The sequence below is a fragment of the Patella vulgata genome, chromosome 3, assembly GCF_932274485.2.
Source record: "Patella vulgata chromosome 3, xgPatVulg1.2, whole genome shotgun sequence".
NCBI classification, from domain to species: Eukaryota; Metazoa; Mollusca; class Gastropoda; family Patellidae; genus Patella; species Patella vulgata.
This window is the reverse complement of record NC_065881.2, coordinates 59,978,714-60,002,973: the sequence shown is the minus strand read 5'-3', so window position 1 is coordinate 60,002,973 and position 24,260 is coordinate 59,978,714. Positions and strand designations below refer to the sequence as shown.

General features: G+C 33.8%; 1 protein-coding gene across 2 annotated transcripts in view; it reads right to left on the bottom strand.

Annotated features, from left to right (window-relative positions):
• Positions 1-7,398: 7,398 nt before the first annotated feature.
• The window catches only part of LOC126814500 (SMC5-SMC6 complex localization factor protein 2), a 40,943-nt gene continuing 24,081 nt past the window's right edge, over positions 7,399-24,260 (bottom strand). For both annotated transcript variants that reach the window (XM_050539675.2, XM_050539676.2), the window contains 15 exons: positions 23,393-23,575; positions 22,403-22,457; positions 21,172-21,209; positions 20,297-20,459; positions 18,132-18,227; positions 16,496-16,639; positions 16,058-16,115; positions 15,379-15,501; positions 14,969-15,046; positions 14,430-14,508; positions 13,968-14,147; positions 12,363-12,494; positions 10,600-10,683; positions 10,091-10,159; positions 7,399-9,350 (listed from right to left, as the gene is read on the bottom strand). In XM_050539675.2, the coding sequence (XP_050395632.2) occupies positions 8,973-9,350; positions 10,091-10,159; positions 10,600-10,683; positions 12,363-12,494; positions 13,968-14,147; positions 14,430-14,508; positions 14,969-15,046; positions 15,379-15,501; positions 16,058-16,115; positions 16,496-16,639; positions 18,132-18,227; positions 20,297-20,459; positions 21,172-21,209; positions 22,403-22,457; positions 23,393-23,575 (1,860 nt within the window). In that variant the 3' untranslated portion in view covers positions 7,399-8,972. The remainder of the gene's footprint in view (positions 9,351-10,090; positions 10,160-10,599; positions 10,684-12,362; positions 12,495-13,967; positions 14,148-14,429; positions 14,509-14,968; positions 15,047-15,378; positions 15,502-16,057; positions 16,116-16,495; positions 16,640-18,131; positions 18,228-20,296; positions 20,460-21,171; positions 21,210-22,402; positions 22,458-23,392; positions 23,576-24,260) is intronic.

Below are 24,260 nucleotides of genomic sequence, written 5' to 3'. Positions count from 1 at the left end.
AAATGACACTGCAGCGCGCCCTACATCGATTAATATCCCCAATTATCTTCAGAACTATTAATAAACATTTTGTCAAACAGTGTTTGGTAACTAATATATGTTTGCAATATTTCAATCATTCGGTGTCTTGAAAGGCATTTGCTTATCACATATATCTAAATATGGAAAAGTATATATATATTTATATAACATTGAAGTGACAGTCACTTTTAACTCGTTTGGACAAAAACTAGCAAAGCAATCTTATTGTAAAAAGGGATGTACCCGATAAAGATTTGTCTGGGGTGCCAAAATAACAAGACAAGGGGTGGGGGGCTCCATTCAACAAAAAATAGTTAATTTTGGGTATAACAATTCGCTTTCGCACAGTGTTTAAAGCCCTGGTGGAAAATGTGAGAACCCGAAAAAAAACAAACCAACAGACATTGTATCGAAACCAGGCAATAGAATCGATGACAGACCTTATGATATAAAGTGAACGCGTTTCACCACTTGATCCCCGAAGCTATGTCGTCACTTTCCAAAATACTTTTGAAGAAATAATGTCGGGCTATAATTAATTTTGAATCAAAAACTGATTTAATATTGTAATATAGCGAGTTGAATGCATTAGTTATTGTAAAGTAAAATGAAACACTGGGAATTATTGGGGACAGTAGCTTTAAGATACAATTCCTCTGTCGTTAAGGAATAGGTTTGATTTATCGGGACGTGACTTTTAGTAATATAGATATAACATGTAATATGTTACATGTTTATAATCTTTATAATATCACAATATAGAATTTTCCCATATATTTGTTCTACATTCGCAATAAATGAAAGAAATAACTTATAAAGAGGCATTATAGATTTTGGAGCTGTACAATGCTCGAATCTGCGCATCCCTCGCCGGTGTCGCGGTTTGACTCAGTTCCTTTCCTTATGTATGTTTTTCGAGTGGAAAGAAATCAGTTACGTATCTAAATATAGCCCTATTGGGTTTGTTACATAATTCTCATCCTTCGGCTTTTCGGGTAGAAATCGTGGAGTAAGCTTTATTTTGAAGGTTTTGATGGTTAATGATAAAAAAACCAATGTTGACATTTTTTCTGAGTAGGTCTTTATAGAATGGGAGGCCATTATTTGAGGGTAGCCATTTTGCGATAATATTCCAACTTATTTTTTTTTATTTTTACCTTATTTACAGTGATATCGACATATCAACTGTGATTTGGCAATGTATTAATATTGGCAGGGGCCGTGACAATATTTCAGATTTTTGGGGATCACTTCATGAAGATTTTTCCAAGATGGCGGCCATTTTTGGCGGGAAAATCGGACGATGTACTTATTTCGATTATGTAGTAGTGTTTGGTGTCAATAAATATGTTGTCAGGGGCACAGATTCAATTTCTGCCAGTTACAATATGCGCTGATATTGATTAAGTGGTCGTCTTTGGTGTCAATATTTATCTTTTCAGGGGCACAGATTCCATTTCTCCCAGGTACAACTGTGTAAAATTATCACATGTTCATCTATTTTGCATATTTCCAAGATGGTGGCCATTTCTGGCAGGAAAATGGGACGGTGTTTCGATATTGATTAAGTAGTCATCTTTGGTGTCAATATATCTGTTTTCGGGTCGCAGATTCTATTTCCGCCGTTTGCAACTGAGTAATATGATAACATGTTCACGTATTTAGCATATTTCTAGTATGGCTGCCATTTGTGGCGGGAAAATGGGACGATGTGCTGATTTTGATTAAGTAGTCGTGTTTTGTGTCAGTATGTTTTCTGGACGCGCCATCGAGACTTTCAGTTTATGTTGTCTGTCAGTTATAGATACAAAATTAACGATGTGAGACTTACAACTTTTGAAATGGTATTTAATAAATTAAAAAGTATAACAGAAATGCATGATATTAAATATAAAGCGGTATACAAAGAAACAAAAAACAAGGACTGTAAATGAATAGTAACACTTGCTATAAGACAAGCTTCGTGGCATTGATTATATTATCAACTGACATAAAGCTGTGTGTGGAAGAAGAAATTGTCCAAAGAAATGCTGTTGCAAACAAACTATATCACCAATTAAACGATGACATACTTTATGTTTCCAACGCAACAGCATTCCACATGCTCGTTCCACATCATTCAGCTTGGAAGTCAATTGATAACATAATCTATGTTACGCGAGATTCTTAGCAAGTATTTCATTTACAGCCACGTCCTCATCAGCTCTACCCACGTTGCCGCCAGGCTGGAACGAAGTTCCTAGCCACGTGCTTAGCTACGCTATTACGACCTTTTTGTATATATAGGGAAGGTACTGAGCCTCGTCCATCAGTTCCAGTCTAGCATCCTAAGAAGAAACATATACCAAGGATGTGTTTGTGTGTGTGTTTGGGGGATTTACGCCTGGAGTGGTTTCGATTCCCCGCTTATACGTGTCAAGGAGTAAGACCGCCTTTCGTGTAAGTTTCGTCAAAATCGGAGAGAAAATGCGACCTCTAGAGGGCTCACAACCTTAGACAAACAGCCATTTTGAACTGTAATTATGGTGTAAAAGTGATATGTATAAACGGATTTCATAATTATTCAGCATTTTTCCGTAACGCTGAAATCTGGACAGTCGTTATCTGATGAAGAACAAAGAGCTGATTAGTGTGATAATAAATTGACATCTTCACCTAATTATTTGGGCCTATCTTAAATATCCCGCTGTGTAATGGTTTTATAAGTCAGCTTAGGACGTGTGCTGTCGGGTTAAATCCTTTTTGCGAAACGCTTGACCTACAAAAGAGAGTAAACCATGAGGGCATATTTTAACGTTCCTATACAGGCACTGGTGTGCCTCTGGATGCAAAATCATGTTTCGAAAATCTTAAATCGGTGCTTTGAAAAAATGTTATGTATTCTTGTGAATCTGAGAAGATCGCCAGTTACAGTGAAGGTTCATCTGCTTTTGAATCGATTTTGGACGTTTCTTTGCACTGCCAATGATACCCTTACGCGGTTATAAATATAAATCTGTGAATTCTGTCTATTTCTTGGTTGTAAAGGCGTAAGCATGCTTCGTCAATAAAAACTTAAAATAGCATTAGGCTTTATTTACTAGGTAAGAGTTACTAATAGTAAGTGCAGGAGGACCGCACTACACGTAAAACAAAAATCTACAAGATAAACCTGCGGACAAGACAGAAAATAGACATTGCACCAAATAAACAAATAAAAGTTATGTCGTACATTCACTCCATACATGTTTTGTGTGTGCGCAATATAATTACTATTCCCCACACTGGCATACATGTACGAAGCCGAAATATCAAGATATTTATATTCACAGTTCTTGGAATATATTATGTTACAGGAAACAAGCATAATCAGTAATTATGTAAATATTCATTTTTATTTGTTATAATTTCGTCATGATATGATATGTCATGTAAAAGTATTATTTGATTTGATATGTATTATCATATTCTAATCCTTTTATATTTTGTAATGTGGAGTGATGAAAATAAAGATTGTGCCAACTGTACACGTTTCTTTCTGTTATTTTATATTTTCAGTAAACAAGTATAATTATTGCTGACTCATTTCAGTAAATATGCTTAATTCCTGAAAATTTCAGTAATTAGACATAATTACTGAGTGAATCAGTTGTTATACATAATACCTGAAAATTTCAGTAATTATACATAATTACTGATTATGCTTGTTTCCTGTAACATATACACATCCAGTGTTCCATGAATGCATTTGAGTGATATTTTTCGCTTAAACCCTATAAACAAAATCCTTCACTATTCTTTTTTTTATGGAGAGGCATCAAACATTTATCTATTTGTTAGTATCACACCCTGTCCACGCCTCCGAAACAGACATAGAGAAACCCGAAATAAAATAGGGAACGATAGTAATTAGTAAGGTAATGTCAAATACTAACCTTCTTGTGTGGACAAATTTTTAAAAAAAAGACTACTTTGACGCGTGTAGGCTATACAAAGAGCATTTGGGGAAACAAGTTCTCTGCTTTTATAATAAGTAAATACTAAATAGGAGGTGTGCAGGTATATCTAGATATATTAGTCATAGTAAAATGTGTCCAATCAAATGAAGAGTGTTATCTGATTGGCAATGATATTGTAGTAAAGAGTGGTCCATTGCTTGCGTTATTTTATTTTATTTTTTTTTTTTTTTTTTTTTTTTCCCCGTCCTGATATATTTCATCTCTATTATAGAGATCACAAAAAAAACACTGGATATGTTAGTGACAAAACACTTATAATAGAAAAGGGATAGATAGAAAAATGTTATTCATAAAGTAAATGTCTAAATTGCAACCCTTCCATCAATCATTGTTCCCACCAATACTACTTTTTACACAAAATATCGTCTTGCAAATTTTGATCTTTGCCCGTATTTCTGTCGAAAGTAGTTCAATAAGCGTCGCACCAATTTAGCATCATACCCGAAAACGTTCAACTGGCGATATGATCTTCTAAAGTCCACCTAGATATATAAAAATATCACTAGTTACTATTCTCTTATCAATGTTATCAGTTCACGTTTCGGTATAACAGATTTGGGGATCTTTATTTGGTTATATAGTTAAACATGATATGTTCAGATTAGATTGCACTCAAAATCTGAGACAAATTTGTCAATCTTTTGCGGAGTTATACCTTTTTTTACCTTTGTAAAATGTATTGGTAGTTTAAAGTATATTGCCCGAAATTTCAACAATATTGGCGAGTCTATGGTTATGGTTAAAGTAGCTAAGTCTCAAACTCATTATCATCAAAAATCTTCGACATTGAAAACACGAATTATTTGTCAATTCAAATCAACATTGGTCTTGTGATCTTACAGGGAAAAGATGGGCTTCTGATATCCAATATTTAAGACAAAATAAACATTTTACCATTGGTACACGAATCATGTACCATAATGCGTTTCAGCGCCATTTGGAACAAGGGACTCAAAGAACGCGGCTAGACATATTCCACAAGTCATGCCAAATGGTGACGAACATAACATACGGTAAAAACAGAAACGGTTGAATGTAAATCAGTTTATATACATTCACATTACATTATTATTACATTTATGTCAATTTCTAGGTCCCAAATATTAGCGATTTAGCTCCTTTAAAACAAAATTATTCAAAATTAATTACATTTATATTCTTGGGGCGTATAATGCATCTTTAAAACTGTATCTCACGCAATATAATCTATTTAGATGAACATGACAAATTTATATTTAAATGTTTACAGTTATTTTGACATTTCTATTTAAATTCAGGTTTATCAAATACTAGCATGGTTAGTCGACTGATCGCCGACAAGACGTGGGATTTTGTGCCAATAGCATCCAAGATATTGCAAAAAGTGACCAACAAGGAAAGAGATAATATTGATCGTATCCAAAATTTAAAGGATTTCGTAAAAATATGACAAATGGTTGTAAAATTGACTGATTCAAGATGGCTGTATACTTTTCATAAGTACGTGCCCACATTTCAGCGTAGGTCAGCGTGTCAGTTGATCCGTCCGTCAACAATTCGCTTGTGAACGCGATAGACACTATACAGTTTTTGACTGATTCTTTCCAAATTTGGTGTGAAGCATCGTGAGAGTACGAACCCCTTTGTTACATAATTATGTCCCCTTTTCCGAACGCGATAGAGGCCACATTTTTCGACGGATTCTTTTCACAATTGGTGTGAAGCATAGTGGCCACGAGAGGACGAACCTTATCGATATTCAGCGTTCTACTGCTTTCCGTTCCAGAGTTATCTCCTCATTGCCGAAAATCTTGTGAACGCGATAGAGGCTACATTTTATTTTTTATACGCCCACATTTTCATGTGGACGTATATTGTCGTCGCCCCTGTACGTCTGGACGTCCGTCTGTCCATGCACAATTTGATTGTGGACACTCTACATGTCACAATTCTTACTCGGTCCCTTTCAATATTGGCATGTATCGGATCGTAACTTCCTGAATTATGAATCCTGTTGTAATATTGGCTTGTGGTCCACCTAGAGATTACAATTTTTATCCGATTTAAAAAAACAAACAAAAAAAACGTTCGAATATATCACCGTTAATGTCGGTTAAGTTCGAATTTCGTGAAAATCGAACCGAAACTGCCAGACAACATAGCCGCCCCTCGTACGCAAATAGTGTAAATATATGGTATATCATCAAGGTTGTGGACCCTCTAGAAGCCACAAATTTGATCTGATGAAACTTTAATTTATGTTTATATCACAAAGATCTTGGTTCCTTTCGGTAACTTCCTGGATTATGGCCCCTGATTGTTTGAAAAATCGAATTGTTAGCTTGTGGACCGCTAGAAGTCACAATTTGTATTCATTTTCATCAAACTGCCGGACAAAATGACCGCTCTTTGTACGCAGATAGTGTAAAAGTATTTAATACCAAGGTTGTGGATACTCTAGAAGTCATAACTTTTATCCGATTTTGACCAAACTTGAAATGTATGATTATAATCCAAAGATCTTTGGTTCCTTTCAATATTTGCGCATATCGGACCTTAACTTCCTTGGTTATGGCCCCTGATTGCACGAAAAAGCACATTTTTAGCTTGTGGACATCTAGAGGTCACAACGTTTAAATGTATCCCCCCCCCCCCACCTGTGAAAATATTGTCGATATAAAAGCATTATTTATCACACACTTATGCGCATCTATAACATGTTTTCCTTGTTGATCACTTAAAAACGGTATTGTCGGTGATTAGTAAGACGGTCGTAATTTCAGACCCTTGATTTTGAGTTATCCTACTATTTTAGCACCATTTGTGTAGATATTCGTTTTAAACGCCAAAATTGTAATTATTTAAAGATACATTATGGAAGATTAGGTAAAGAGTTGGGAGTTCTCACTATAATAGTTAAAAACTAGATAATGTAAAGGGAATATGCTAAAAATGTCAGTTAAATTGCTCCACTCTGAATCGAGATATTAGGCTTAGTCTCGATCATCATTACTAAAGTTGGTACGATAAAAAAACATAAGTCTCAATTATCCATTTTTTGATCAAATCATCAATGAGTGTTGAGCAGCAAATCCAGAGAAATCCCAACACATAAGATGGCATCGAGGGTTGATTAAGGTCTTTTCATGTTAATGATAGGAAAGTTATCACTGATTTGGCAATGAGCAAGCGAAAAGATTCTACACTCAAAGCATTGTTTTAATTAGTTGGCAATTTCTAAAAATTACTTAGGGGATATTGTATTCCTTCATTGTTATGCATCTTATAAACATTCTTGTGGAAGAAGTTCTAATCTGTTCTTACTATATGCATTGTTTTAGTGTCACAGACAAATAGAAAGCGATTTTAATTTGAGAACAAACTATTACAAGCAAACACATTCTGTTACCAAAATATTATTTATTACATAAGACCAATTATTAGTTATATTTTCATGGAATTGTATGAATCAACAAAGTGACAAGTCTTAAAATACTTGATATAAAGATGAAAGACATAGAAAACACACAAAATATACATTTGGATATTAATGCCATATTTATACACGCACAGTTAAACATATCCTCAGTATCACCAGTAGTCTCATTCCGTTCTACGCCACTAACCCCTGAGTTAATCTATGGGTAGGACATGTTTTCAAGTTATCTGCCCTTGATGATTGTGCTATTTTTATCGACCAATCCCATAAATCGTTAATTGCAAAGAAAGTTGGCAAAGGGAAGAAACTCTCATTAGGTAAAGTAAGCAAAATGCAAAGGCTCCCCCCCTTCAAGAGACAAGGTTAGGAATTAGCCAGAAGGTAGCCTAAATGAGAGAATGCATATTTATTAACAACAAATTCCAATTATTATATAGTATATTAATTTTTTAAGAGTTAATTGAGAATCAAATTGCCAAGTATCAACAATAATAAACATGAAACATTTCAGGCAAAGAATGAATAGTAATAATAATAGCAAAAGTCAAACATATAGATGTTATAGATATTTGAAATCAGCGAAACGTACTACAGATTTTGATAATGCAATTAAATATAAATCAATTAGAAATATATACATTATTTACATAAATGATTAATGGACATGAATATGATCATCTACCCTTATAAAAACGAAGTCGAAACGACAGGTTTGTAAACTGTTTTTTGATTGGTTCGTAGACTTTATCTACAATCAAGGCCAGGGCAGATAATTTCAAATCATGGAAACCCTATGGATTAACCCAGGGGTTAGTGGAGTAGAACGGAATAAGTACACTGGGGATACCGAGGACGAGTTAAACATGATGGAATGTACACTAGTTTCAGTATTTAATGAATATAAAATATTCCTAAGATTATGATTTAAAGCACCCATGGTTTGTGATATTCAAACTGAGAAGTTTGAGACACAGAATAATTGCTGAGCTTATCAAATTTAAAGTTTAATTTAAAATGACCAAAAAGTCAAAGAATTAATAAAATGGAAATTATAGAACATTACAAGCTAATCATAGAATAATATACCCACAAAAAATGATATAGTAAAATTTCATGATCCCAATTACATATATCCCATAGAAAAAATGTCTTAATCCCAATTAGATATTTATTATTATCATATCTGGTTGAAAACCTTTTTTTTTATAAACCCACCCAACAAATTACAAGGCAGAGTTCATATATAGTTTTGCTGCTTAATCTTAATCAGTCAATAAATCAACCACATATCAATACCAATTATATTCAGTTATAAAATTCCCAATGTCGATTCCAGTTATGTATTAAGAACACTAACATGGCACTTTTTTAAAATAAAGATATGATATATAATATAACAAAAACAATGGTTATTTTACTGTATTTTTCAGCACACTTTTGAGTTCTTTTAGAACTGTGTCTTACTAAATATCTAAAGCACTTACACTATAACACTTTTAAAGTATTAAGAGCACATTCACACTTTCAGGACACATTCACAACTCTGGCAGACTATCGTCATCAGAGTTTAAAATTTCCATGTCCCAATAATCATCCTTGTTATTGGGATTTTGTCTGTCTGTTTTTAACGACAATATTTTGTCACTATTGCCATCTTGAGACAAGTTAGTATTTAACATGACGACACTAGAATTATTAACATTGTCTTCTTCATCATCATCATCATCATCATCATCATTAGTACTTCCATCTCTCACTACATTGTCTTTAACTTGTACATTATCTTGAATACCAATAGAACCACTAGGTTTTTCACTATCACTACCCTCAGACTCTTGGTCTGACTGAGTTTCCAGTGTTTCAACTCGCATCTTCTGTGGAGATTTTTGTCTTGCCCAGGGAAATAAACTTTTCTGTTAAATAAAACAATGAATTATAGTGAAATATATTATTGGCCTAGTCAGGTTGATAAATTTTTATTTAATTCTTGTAGCTCTGACACAAAATGATCTTAATAATCCAAGTGTATATGTGAATAGTTACTGAATAAAACAGACCCTAAATACTTACAGAAAATTAAGACATTAAACCCCAGTACATATCATTTCATTTAAATATACATTATGGAGAATTAGATAAAAGCTGGTAGTTCTCATTATTATAGTTAAAAACTACATAATGTAAAAGCAATATGCTGAAAATGTCAATTAATTGCTTCACTCTTAAGCCGAGTAAACCTTATTTTAAAAATCACAGTAGCCACGAAAGTCACCGTCACAGCTGTCACAATAATTAACAAAGTCTTGATTATCGATTTTTGCGGTTAATCATCAATGGGCGTTGAACAGCAGATCGGATTCAAATCCAATGAAAATCTGACACATAAGATGGCATCGAGAGTTGATTATGGTCTTTTCATGTTAATAAATGTCTAAGTAATTAATAGTTTAATTATATACCATTTCAGACCTAAATAAAGATCTGCAATAGGCAGATTTAGCTCTTGCATATTTGTATGTTTAATTGAGGTGATAAGCACAATAAATAAAAATACACAAAAAGTATAATTAGGACAATATGTACAGAATTCACGATGTTGCACAGTTTTATAGCAGCCATTTCAGAATTCTCTAATAATTATATATATATATACCTGCATTGAACCCATGGTCTGTATCATAAGAGTCCATTTACTACTAATTCTCACCATCAAATCTTTTACCTATAATATGAAATAGGTTTGTATATTATTTGATGTTCAGCTAAGAAAAAGATTCTGTTTATTCTATTGTTTAGGAAAAACAAGTAATGAGGCATAACTTACCACTCAAAACTTACCAGTTCACTTTGGAACTAACATTTGCTTTGATATATATATGTCTATTTGTTTCTTGCAGTGTCCGTGTGTCTTGTTCGTATGTTTTATGTGTGGTGCAGTCCTCCTGCACTTATTATATGGTATATTTTTTATTTCTATAATTCAATAAACCGGAGGGAAAACCCATGAGGATAGGCGGGCAAACCTTACTTCTTGTCGCATACCAGCAAGGGATGAACCAATTACTCTGCAGCAAATGTTAACCACCCAGCAATCACTCCTCACAATCCCACTATCTTATTCAGGAAAGCAATTTAATTCAAACCACTAACTTTTGAACTTACCCTAGTTTTATCCAGGTTTTGAACACTGTCTCTTAATTCACCTTTTAATAAATTAATCAATTCACTAAGCTTTAGTAAGTATTTCTACAATATAAAAAAACAGTCAACAATATACCCCTATCATTGTAGAAACAGACATATTAAAGATGCATTATGTAAGAATTAGATAAAGAACTGACAGTTCTTGCTATAATACTTCAAAAATAGGTGAGAGAGAGAGAGAAAAAAATGGGGTTTAACATACACTCCACACAAACTAGGTCAGATAAACTAGGTCAGATAAAGAGCTGACAGCTCTCGCTATAATAGTTAAAAATAGATAATGAAAAGGGAATAATAACATGTTGAAAATTTCAGTCAAATTACATCAATCTGAGCCGATTTATTGATGATACAATTACAGGGTAGCCTTGATTATCATTTTTACCATTGTCTCGATAACAAACAAAGTTTCAATTATTCATTTTTATGTTAAATCATCAACCGCAAAACGTATTTATATCTACTTAAATCGCAGCCATCCGATGGTTGATCATGGTCTTGGTAAGTCAATTTATGTCTAATTAATAATTTATAGAACATTTAAGACCTAAAGAAAGACAGATTTAGCTCTTGCATAATGTCTGTTTAAATGGTCGCAGTGTTCTAATCTAATTAAAATCGGAACCATTCCGATGACCCGGGGAGTTGATTATGGGCTTGTCAATCATGTTATTAAATGTTAAAATTATAATTTATATATTAAAAGCACCTGCATCTGGAAGATTTAGCTCTCACATAATGCATCTTTAAATGATTTCTCACTTGGGAATATTAACAAAAAGTGGGTGTGGCACCGCCCAAAAGGGTGGGGGGGATCATGCACCAAAATCAATAGTTGCTGTCCTTAGGGTATAAAGAATAAGTTAAATAAGTATACCAAGTCCCAAGATAATACATTCAGAATTGTGACCTTTTGGTGCTAAACACATAAATTGGGCGTGGCTCTGCCCCTGGGGGTCGGGACATGCACCAAAATCAATAGTTACCGTCCTTAGGCTATAAGGAATATATGCCAAGTTCCAAGACGATCCATTAAGAACTGTGGCCTGTAGGCAACATACAGACACACAAAGAAAAAATGGGTGTGACTCTGTCCCTGGGGGTGTTCGGGCGTTCACCAAAATACAACTGGGACCATCCTTAGGGTATAAGGAATAGGTATGCAAAGTTTCAAAAGGATGTGTTAAGAATTGTGGCCTGTAGGCGAAACACAAACACACACAAAAATTGGGCATGGCTCTGTTCCAGGGGGTCGGGCATGCACCCAAAATAATAGAGGTCATCCTTAGAGCATAAGGAATAAGTATGAAAAGTTTTCAAGACAATCAATTAAGAATTGCGGTCTGCAGACGACACACAGAAAGAAAATGGGTGTGGCTCTGCCCCTGGGGGTTGGGCATGCACCACAAACAATAGGGATGTTCCTTAGGACATAAGGAATAAGTATGCAAAGTTTCAAGATGATACGTTAAGAAATGCGACCTGTAGACAACAAACAAACAAATACAAGAAATGGGCGTTTCTGTGCCCCTGGGGGGCGGGCATGCTCCAAAAACAATAGGGATCATCCTTAGGGTATAAGGAATAAGTATTTAAAGTTTCAAGACGATCAGTTAAGAATTGTGGCCTGTAGGCGATACACCCACACAGAGCTACACAGGGGATGATGGCAGTATGCGTCCACCTTATGAATGTGGATGTATAAAAAGTTGTGGCCTTACCTTCTGTTCTGAAGGAAGTTTTTCACAACCAACTACCAAATCCATCAACATAATACAACTATTTAGTTTATATAATTCAACATTCTTGATCATATCTTTCATACAATCTATATACTGAAATAAACTCTTTATCTGAAAAAAAAAAATAATATACATATTATAAATTATATATCACTAAATAAATTCTAAGTCAAAGATATCCTTAAAAATTGAGGAAAATTGAAAGTCACCAGAACAGATTCATTTTGACAAAGATGGGTTAACAGGCAACAAAACATGCCTACAGCAGCTAAGTTGTCTGAGCAGTCAACAAAGGTTGTCACATATTTTTTCTTGTGCCAGTATTGAAATCATTTACAAAACACTAAAATCTGATTACGAGTAACAACCTATCAAATAATTACCAGAAATAATTAGAATTGGTTTGGTCTCTAGTTCTGCCCTATAGTATACAAAACAATCAATATCAAGGGCCATAATTATGGAATGAATTATTGGAAATCATTGGAAATCAATAGGATTCTTTGTCTTGTGGCCATAAACACTGTTTATGAATGGAGCATCCACAAGATTTTTCAAGGTGATCAAGAGCCATATTTCTGGCAGTAATTATCGGCAATCGTTGACAATCAATAGTGTTCTTTGTCTCATGTGGAGGATGGGCGGGGGTAACGACAAGACATTTCAATGTGGGTGTATAAAAAACCGAAGTGGGAGACTAAAGGGAAAAAACTTGTATTAAATAGCCACCATTCCTCAAAGTAAGATCATCAGCAATAATTAGAACAGCTTGTATTATTTTAAATGATGGATTATTAAAATTTGATTAGAACTGGTTATTCTGGGGTTTTTTATTAAAAAATAAAATAGCTTAAAAATTCATCCAAATCTTATTACTTTTAGAAGTATAGCTTTTGCTCAACTATTAAAACAAGGGGCCATAACTCCATTTTACCAAATAATCATATCTGAACATAAATACTTTACGTATATCATTTTTTTTAAAAAAAATTTTGAAATCTAATCATTATCAAAATTATGGATACAACAATCTTGATAAGAGGGATTATCCTAATTAACAGATTAATGTATAGTTTATTTATAAAGTTTCAAATTGTTCGGAAATATTTTTTAAAAATCAGCCATTTAATTTCAACCATGCTATTTCAACTGGTTGATTGATGAACCATTTGAAAGTAAACTAACCAACCAAATATTTACCTTGACTATTCCCATCTGGACACTAAAATAGGTGTTTAGATCCAGTATCGAGGTTAAATTAAACCTGAATTATAATGGCAACAGTACTGGCTCTACATGCCTACTACTGACGCCCAAATTCAGGGACACAACCACTGGTTCCATTTAACATATTAAACTCAAATACCAGATTTACTCAGAGAATAACTAAATATGTTATAAATACTGATGTTTTGTTTTTTTGAAGAACAACATTTACTCTAAATTTCGTACAGTGATATAAATGCTCAAGTTTTGTGACATCTCATGTCTACTATAGTCTCAATCATTGATAACTCTTGTATCTCATTGGTGAATTGTGATAGACAAATCTTTATACAAAACATTGGTGCCTATCAAACTTACATTAATGTTTTCTGGACACACTTTCATAACTTTTCCGGTCATTTCTTCTTGTAAAAACATAGCTGCTACCCGTTGTTGTATACAGTGTCCTCTATGACCAGGGGGAAGTAACTGTACCAGATAAACACGATTATGATGATGTCTTGTTATATTGGTCAGTCTTCTACATAAATCAGGAATCTGTAATTAGACAACCGTTGAATCTGATGTATAAATCCTTATTTTTCAATCATCATTTCAATAGAATTTCACACAATAAAAACATGTTATTTTCATTCACAATTTAGTATTTGTGTGGGGGATATTCTATCAAACATTCATATAAATAGAGCAGCAACTAGCATGCTGTACAATCTAAAGAACGTCTCTAGATAACTGCTTTGATGTGAGTGATGTTTTATTTAATGTAAAATTCAACAACATATTGTTAGTTCAGGACAAAAAAATATTAAACAAGATTACCACTCCAGTCCAGGCTGTTTTTGTATAGCATTCTAAAGCTGAGGATATTGCTACTTGAAACTCATAATGACACTTATTACTGAAACATAATATAATAACATTTACATTACATGTGACCAGTTCGCCATAATGAGTAATAAGTCACTGGACATTTATTTCAAATGTGCCATGCAACACAAAATTTTGGTTTTATCATTTTAAGTTCGCAGCATATTTGTTTTTAGAAGTACGTGTAAATAAAAATTAGTTTAATACGTCAATTGCTTACTGCAAAGCCAAAGGTCCAGCATATCTAAATGCAATAATGTTTCAGTAAAAACATTTCTATAATGATCAAGAACTCTTTGTCAAGTTTAGCATGTTATTTGGAATTATTCAATTTTCTTCTCACAAGAATAAATGGTCTTATAGGGATTCATCGGTAGTTGGTAAAACAAAAAATAATTTTGGCTTTGAATTGCATTAGGGTGCATTTGAGACCAATCTACCATTATTGAAGTCATAATATTTTTGAAAGTTTTCCATGGAGTTTAACTTACTTATTTAATGACTTATCTAAGGCAGCTTTGACTAGAATCTCAACAAAAAATGTTATTTCTTCTGTTACCAGTTCAGGTCTACAAAACACATTTTTGAGAAATTGTATTCCCATGCAATTAAATATATGTACAGAGTATGCACTAGATCTTCAGAATCTGTGTTTCACTATTTTTTTTTGTTGTTAAAAACATGAAATTTATGTGACCTCTATATATGTAAGATTGCTTGTACAGGTAATCTGAATTAACACAGCAGTTTCCCTATTCATTCAGTTTCACAAGAATGATATGATTCTCCATCAGATATAATTACACAAAATGTATCAAATTAGATTTGCACATTCTTTTTTAATAGTTGTTAACTTGACAATAGTGATACATTGAGAGCACAACACATACACAATACTTACCTCCCTTGAAGAGCGAACGACAGAGTATCCAAAAAACCAAGTAAATTATCTCTACCAATCAAGTATAACGAATTGTTGTCTGCCTCATTTAAATTGATGTTAACACATGGTTGTAAGGCACTCCTTCAAATTAAATCATATACAAATTATACTAGATGTAATTCATAGGATACTTATTATCCCAAAAAGAATGGTAAAAGAATTTTAAAAATAAGTACAATTGTACTGTACGGCCTAGGAACCATGCTTTGCAACCATCTCCTTGGAGTTGTGACATAAGCTGAAAATCAAAGTCTGTCGATCAATATACAATTGTCAAAGGAACAATCCTGCCAAGTTTGTTGTTGATCGAACTTAAATTGGCGAACAGTGTTGCATTTTCTTAAACTCTATACTTAACTAACATTTATTTCTGGCTGTTTGGGGTTTAATACAAAATTATGAGAAGTTAATGATGTTGATTAAATCTTTATACAAATTTATCATTTTAACAACAGCATCTTGTTTCTGGACACTATTTATCACCACACAGAATGTTTTGAAACTGGCACTAAAACCTCTGTGTTTTGTTCAAACAGTTCATTAAAAAAAAACACTGCCAATATAGTATTTTTGGTGAAATAGAAGCATCGCTAAGTTGAATTGGTACTCAAAATACAAATTTCAGTAAATGCTATACCTGATTTGCTGAGGAGAATAAAAACTTTGATCAGGTAATAAATTTGTTTCTTCGGCACCTAAAATAACCCAAACATTGTATCAAACAACATATAGATTTATGTATTTCTGAATACTCTCTACCTATTTCAGCGTCAGTAAGAACAACCCCACTACCTAATAAAAATAACCCCATCAGCTACTAACAAATTGACAAAATTACAACTGACTGTCAAAGTATTAATAACAAATAACAGCAAAACATGGGAGGTTAAATCAGTTGAAGATCACCCGAGACTCTCATCTGAGTCAACATGTAGGGTTTAGGGGGAGAGGGTATCTTATGCTTCGTCATCTGATGATGCTTTTGCTCTAATACAAGTAACCAGAAACTGTCCATGGATTAAGGAAATTATCTTAATTTGGTATACCCCATGATGAATATTATAATAATATCTACCATAATTGATGAAAATCCTCAGAATATCCAGTGGTTTAGGTGACCAGGAAAAACTATCTGAATCTTGTATTGTTTGTGTCTGGATAATATCCATCAATAGTCTCTGACAGCTATGAACAACCAGACTGTTCTTATGAATTGACACTGAAATAAATATGAATATAGGTAATCAAGCTCACGCCACTCAATTCTAAAATCTCTTTACACCAAAATATAATAATAATAATAATTAATTTATATAGTGCCGACAATTCAACTCAGCGAGCTGCTCTCAGGCACTTTACATAAGTACGACTAATATAACATTACAACAATCACCACAACACATTAATCCATAAAAAAGACATAAACAAAAAACAGAGAACATTATTTAGTACACATGGTAAAAGTCTGACACAAACACAGCTAGAACCATATTCAATCAGTTGTATATTTGCAAAGTTCGGTTTTGAGATACTTTTTAAAACCTTTAACAGAATTTGGCTTTGTTTGATATTGAATTCCATAACTTTGGAGCACCGATGGCGAAAGATCTATCACCGGAGTTGGTTTTTGAAAAAGGCTTAATTAAGAGATTATCTAGTTGTGATAGAAGGGTTCTGCGAGGTTTATTGGTGTTGAGAAGGTCTCTAAGGTATTGAGGTGAAGAATCGTCATTTAGAGCAGAATACGTAATAGACAGTATTTTCAAATTGATACATTGATGGACTGGAAGCCAATGGAGATCTTTCAGAATTGGTGTCATATGTTCATTAGATTTAGCCTTGATTATGATCCAGGCTGCTTTATTCTGAAGTTTCTGAAGTTGTTTAATTTTATTTTCAGGTAGGTTGCACGAAAGTGAATTACAGTAGTCGAGTCGTGATTTAGCCATAGTGTTTACCTGCATTTTAGTCGTGTCACTATCAATGTAAGATCTAATTTTTCCAATATTATAAATCTGAAAATTAATACTTTGACACATGGCCGAAATTTTTTTATTCAAGTCCAATCTAGAGTCAAAACATGTCAACAGTGAGGCTGATGTCCCCAGCCGAAATTCCGAAACACAAATTAATTAATTGCACGTTTATCTTTTTCAAAAGTATTGAGCAATCAAACTGATTATTAACTATACACTAAGTTTCGTCACTCTCTATCAGATAGAATCAAGGTCAAAGAAATTGCTTAGTTCTGTTTAGAATTAGTGGGAAATGTTAATCATTGAACTCAATTGTTTTAATTCACAATGAAACATCCTCAATGACATGTTCCTACATCCTAATTGGGTCGGCAATACATTTGTTTGTGCAGTCTGCTATGGGGGAATTTTACATTGACAGGGGCATTTCTGCCTATCAATACAATCAGATCTGAACATTTGTTAAGAGTCTGAGAATCCTTTTCAGGCAGATTTTCATGTAAAACTTAACTTCCAAACCATGGGGGACTTTTTCCAATTTTTTTTCTAGATTCCTATACAATTTTACTTCTTACTTGTAGGCCATTAACAATTATGAACATGTACTAAATAAAACCCAGTTATCTCATAACAAACATTTTGTCTTTAACAACTTTTAGAGAGTAATCCTAGTTTTATCTTGCAAAAATTGACAAATATTTGGGCTTGAAATGTATATTAAAGCTATTTACTTACTGATATAGAAGAGCCATTTACATATTACTTCAGGACAGGATATTTTATGAAAGCACATAGTTAATATACCACTAGTAAGGAAATCACACAACAGATCTGAAATCAAATATTAAAGATACATTATGTAAGATTTAGATAAAGAGTTGACCATTCTTGCTATAATAGTTCGAAAATAGATAATGTAAAATTAATAATTTGAAAATTTCATTCAAATTACTCTACTGCGAGCGAAGATATTAGCCTTTGAAGGTTTGACAAGACGTGTGCAATAATTTCAAGCACCGTACTGGTTGTTCGAAGCTAAGTCTCGCTCCTCCATTTTTAGCTTAAATCAAAATATGGCTGAACTTTTCTAATATATACTATTAAAAAAAAGTAGGGGATATTTGATTTTTAAGTGTTATTAAAGTCACCTAATGAAACTGACGAAGAAACAAATGACAAAATGAAATGAAGTTCACATTCATCGATTTATTCCAAATGATCGTTAGACTAAGTAAGGCACAGACTGACCATTATAAGGGTAAAATGATACCCGGGGTCAAACAGCAAAGTTACTACAGCATCACAACCAAGTCAGTAACGGGTAAATCCTCCTCTGTTTGCCAAACAAGCATTGATCCGACGTGGCATACTCCTAATGAGACGTCTAAGGTCATTTTGGTCCAGATTGTCCCATTCCTGTTGCAACGCAGCAGCAAGTTCTTGGACATTGGCAGGACGTTGTTGACGTTGACGTAACCTCTGTCCAAGCATGTCCCAGGAATGCTCGATGGTGGAGAGGTCGGGACTCAGTGCTGGCCAAGGTAATGTGGTGATGTTCTGTTGTTGGAGGTAACCTGTAACGATCCTGACCCTGTGACATCTTGCGTTGTCATCCTGGAAGATGAAACGGTGGCCATGACGTCGTGCGAACGGCACAACATGGACTGCCAAGATGTTGTCCCGGTAGTACTGGCCTGTAACACGCCCTGCAACAACATGTAAAGCCGTTCTTCTAGCAACAGTGATGCCTCCCCACACCATAACAGAACCACCCCCAAATCGATCATGTCTGATGACGTTAACGTCTTGGAAGCGCTCGTTTCGACGACGCCACACCCTCCTACGTCTGTCCAAAAAATCAACAGTGAACCTTGACTCATCTGAAAACATCACATTGCTCCAGCGTCGATTATCCCAGTGTTGACGATCCCTACACCAACGACGTCTTGCCTGAATGTGATGATCTCTCAAACAAGGGATCACGCGAGGACGTCGGGCGCGAAGGTGACCCCTATGCAGTCGATTCCGAATCGTCTGGCCACTCACTCTCACACCAGTGTCTGTTTGAAGACGAGCGCTGATCTGATTTGCTGTGATGACACGATTTCTCAAGGCCAAGGTACGGATAAATCGATCCTGGGCTTGAGTTGTCGCCCTTGGTCGACCTGAGCGTGGTCTGTCCTGTACAGATTGTGTATCACGGTATCTTGACCATAGCCTGCTTATGACAGACTGAGAAACATTCATCGTCCGCGCCACAACCGCCTGTGTTGTGCCAATCTGTAGCATGCCAAGGGCACGTAACCTTTCATTTTGGGTAAGCCGACGCATATCAAAATTTGTTTTCTGGTCACTAAAACAATTAAACTGATGTTTCCACCCTGGAATTCAATGCCACAATGACTGTAACATTCAAAGTCAGAGTCGTGCAAATCTTGGGTTGGACCCCCATGATGATCCCAAGCATCACCTGCATTCCATGCGGTAGCTATTGGTGCGTTTGGGCGTCACATGTAACTGGAAATGTTTCTTCTGTTAGGTTCTATAGTGACCTTTTTCGTAGTCATTTGCATATTTTAGTATTATGCTCCCAAAATCAAATATCCCCTACTTTTTTTGAATAGTATATTTAATATTGGAGAAATTCAATGCCATCATGAGTTGATTATGGCCTGGATAAGTTAATTAATGTGTAATTAATAATTTAGAAAACGTTTTAGGCCTAAAGAAAGACCTGCAATAGACAGATTTAGCTCTTGCAGCATAATGTATGTTTAATAACATTAAGGATAAAGTTTGGACAAAAAAACTGTGACTTTTCTCTTTGAATCCGTGCACTAACATCAGCTTTCTTGTTTGAACAATAAAATAAATAATGACAGCAAATAGAAGGTAATTACCTGGTTGTAGATTACTTAAATGTTGATCTATCATTGAATCACCTTTAATAAATCCACACTGTGTAGGACTTAATGATTTAGTAAATAATTGTAGAAATAGCCTTGAGTTAAACACTTGTTCCCCGGGATGAACATTGTATATTACACTCTCTGAAACTTGAAGCTGAAATGAACAAACAAAACAGATAAACTCATTCTATTCTTTTATTTAGTGAGAAATCTAAGACTTTTTACAAAAAATGCTGTAACTAAGAAGCTGGCAAAAAAACCCAGTGATATTAATAACATCGTTAGTTGTATCAACCTTTACTTTCCAAACCAAAAGATCTAAATTAAGGTGATATATCACATTATTCATTTTTAACTTATATTTGATAATAAAACCAAGAAAGATATACCCGATAACATTTTCAACACAATAAATACTATCATTCGTCTCCAACCTATTGATTATACAATTTATTATTGAAAAGAGTAATGGTAGCAGTTTGTTCTTTTTACACAAATATAATAGATTACTTATCAATGAAATATTTGAAACATATTGCCGATACTAGTTATAACTGTGTTCCCTGTTTCCATGGTACACATCTACATGTAAGAGTGATGCATGGGTGGAGTGGGAGGTAATAGTTATTTGTGCATATCTTTGTGCATATCTTCGGTTTATCACAAATTCAATTTGGATTTGATTCCTTGACTAGATGAGGCAAGTAACAGGGTTTTTTTTCTTGACCTCATAAATTTTTTCGCCGTTCCTCCCACAGTTAAAGAACCAGTAAAGAGCCCTTCGAAGAAGTGAACTATGGAAAGTTACCAGAATGACCACATATCATTTCTAGAAAAAGCTTGACAGAATATCAAAATATTCTCACCCTTTCTAATTCTTTTTCTTGTTCAGGCAATAACTGTTCTAAAATCAACAAAGTGACAACATTTTACTATGATAATACAAGAGATAAATGGCATATTAATGTAGTCTAAATATAAACATCCATGTGCCATCAGTTTATCCACTCATGTGCCTCCTCAACAAACATAACCTTTTTTTCAGTTCAATCAAAACATTCATTCGTATGTTGGATATTTCTGTGAGTTTTGTTATGACAATAAAAGTTTATTTTTGTACAGTAAGTAGTCTCAAATACCTGTATCCTTTAAAAAAGAACACAGGTGTGTAAAAATGATATCATTCAACTTGCCATATACGATTAGAATTATACTTCTGAAGACGTAAATTTAAAATCCCTATGGATTATGCCAAGAAATCAGAAGAATAATCAAACCACACAGCCCAAAAGAGTGATTTTAAAATGAGTTATGTAAGCATACTCTAGATTAAGATAGGATAATCTTACTCGCTTTACATTACTTAATACCACTACTCATTTATTTGATTTCACACAAGGAATTCCCACAACTAAATTCAAATAATCAATTTGAGTACATTCCAGCATGGATTAAGCTGGGGATAATCTGACATTAAAGTAGCTAAGTCTCTAACTCAATATTATCCAAAATCTTTGACATTGAAACCACGAATTATTTGTCAAATTAAATCAACATTCATGTTGTGATCTTACCGGAAAAAGATGGGCTTCTGATATCCAATATTTAAGACAAAATAAACATTTTACCATTGGTACACGAATCGTGTACCATAATGTGCTTCAGCCCCAGTTGTATCAAGAGACTCGAGGGACGAGGCTAGACATGTTGCACCAAATCAAACGGCGTATGTAGACTGGAATAACCAGACGCTAGAAATTTGCACTCGCTTGAGACTGGCTTATTTCGCCGAACATAACTGATTTGAAATTGGAGTAAAAACGGAAACCATTGAATGTAAATCAGTTTATATACATTCATATTACAGTATTATACGCATTGCGACCCACTTTTGTCAATTTCTAGGTCCCAAAAGTTAGCGATTTAGCTCCTTTAAAATGTAAATGATGTTATGTAATAGCCATACAAAGCATGGAAATATGCCTATACAGCAGCTATGTCTCTACGGCAGCTTATCCGAAAGGAAAACTTTGATGTGGACAAAAAATTGAATAAGGATCTAGGATGATTTAAGATTGTGTTAAAAAGCCAACTAACCTGCTTGAGCTTCTTCCTCTATAACCTGAACAAATCCACCTCTCATAATATCTTTCTGTATTTAAAAATAAAAGAGTAAAAATATATACAGTTAGCAACATTTTGAATGCTAATCTTGAATTTCAAATGCCCAGTAAAAAAACTGTCCAAAAATTGTTGAGATGTTTCAATATTTTAGGCATAAATAAGCTGGCAAAGTTACAAATATGAGATGTTGCATAGCAACTCTGCAATGATAACATTTTCTGTGTAACACCATTGCAAAAAGACAACTTGTAGACATTTTCTGAGCAATGTCATGCAGAATTTAAACAAACCCACCCCATCCTCTGTGTTTACATCTGAAAGTATAGGTTTGTATATCAAGGGCCATAACTCTGGTAGTAATTATTGGAAAATGTTGAAAATCAAAAGGCTTCTTTATCTCATGATTATAAACAATTCAACACTGTGTGTAAATTCAAAACCAAGCGGATAAGTTTAGTGTTTTAGAGCATTCAGAAGCAATTGGATTCGACAGACGGGTGTGATGATAAAAAGTTACACATACATTATGCAAGAGCTAAATCTGCCTATTGCAGGTCTTTCTTTAGAACTTAAATGTTATATGAACTATTAATTAGACTATAATCAACTCTAGATGCCATCTGATGGGTACAATTTTAAACAGATTTGAAAATGATCTGCCATTCAACGGCTGTTCATGATTAACCGATAATGTGGATAATCGAGACTGCTTATTATCGTAACAACGGTATGACAATCGAGGCTAAAATATTTGTTCAATTCGGTTTTCTTGGCTCAGCATTATTCCCTTTACATGTTCTATTTTTTAACTATTATAGCTGCGACTGTCTTTATCTAATCTCCCATAATGGTCCCTTTAATATTGTTATATAATTAATTTGATCAATATTTTATAGTTGAGATGTCTGTAAAGGTGTAATAAAATTAGTAGAAGTATAGTTTAGTACCATTAAATGAACCTACCTTGAGTTCATTCTGCATTATTAACAAATCATTATTCTTTACTTCTATTTCTTTCTCCGCAAGTAAAGTATCTAGAGAAAATATGGACTTGCTGTTACTAGTAGATTGACTACTTGATGGTACATCATATTCTTTTTCACTATTTGGTGTATATACCCAGTCTTTAATAGGAACACTTAGTTTCTGTAAAAGATCATCATCAAAAATATCATTATTCAAGTTGAATAGACAGTGCAACACTAACTATCGAACAGAAATATAGAGTTGAAGCCAAGATACAATCAAAGGTAGTTTAATTAGAAAATATTTTGGTACACAATTCTAACTGATGTTAAAGCTAAGTTTCTATTGATTTCACACCGCCACATGTTTATATCTTTTAGACCACTTTTACCTGCAAGTCCGATAAGTCTCATTATATATTAATCTTATTAATAATCCTTACGATAAAATATAAGTATGGACTTTGAAATAATGTGAATGATCTGGAATGCAGATATAAAAAATGATTTAACTTGAAGGTTAAATTTAACAAAATAGTAAACCACATTAATCTGCCACGTGACAGGACATTGTTTTTTTCACAAATGAGTCTAGTAAAATGTGGTATCAGGTGTTCAAAGGAATAAGCAGATACTGCCTCATTCAAGACACTGGTCATATTTGGTAGCTATATATACTGCACTATCAGTAAACCTCTCCAGACCCATATACTCAATAAAACTTGAATATGTCACTCATACTTCTATAAATATAAGATGATGACAATTCAATCTTGTTAACTGATATAGGCCATACTAAGGGACTTGAAATAAATGAATCTTGAATCTATCTGTAATATATCTTACTCAATTTTATTTTAAATAAG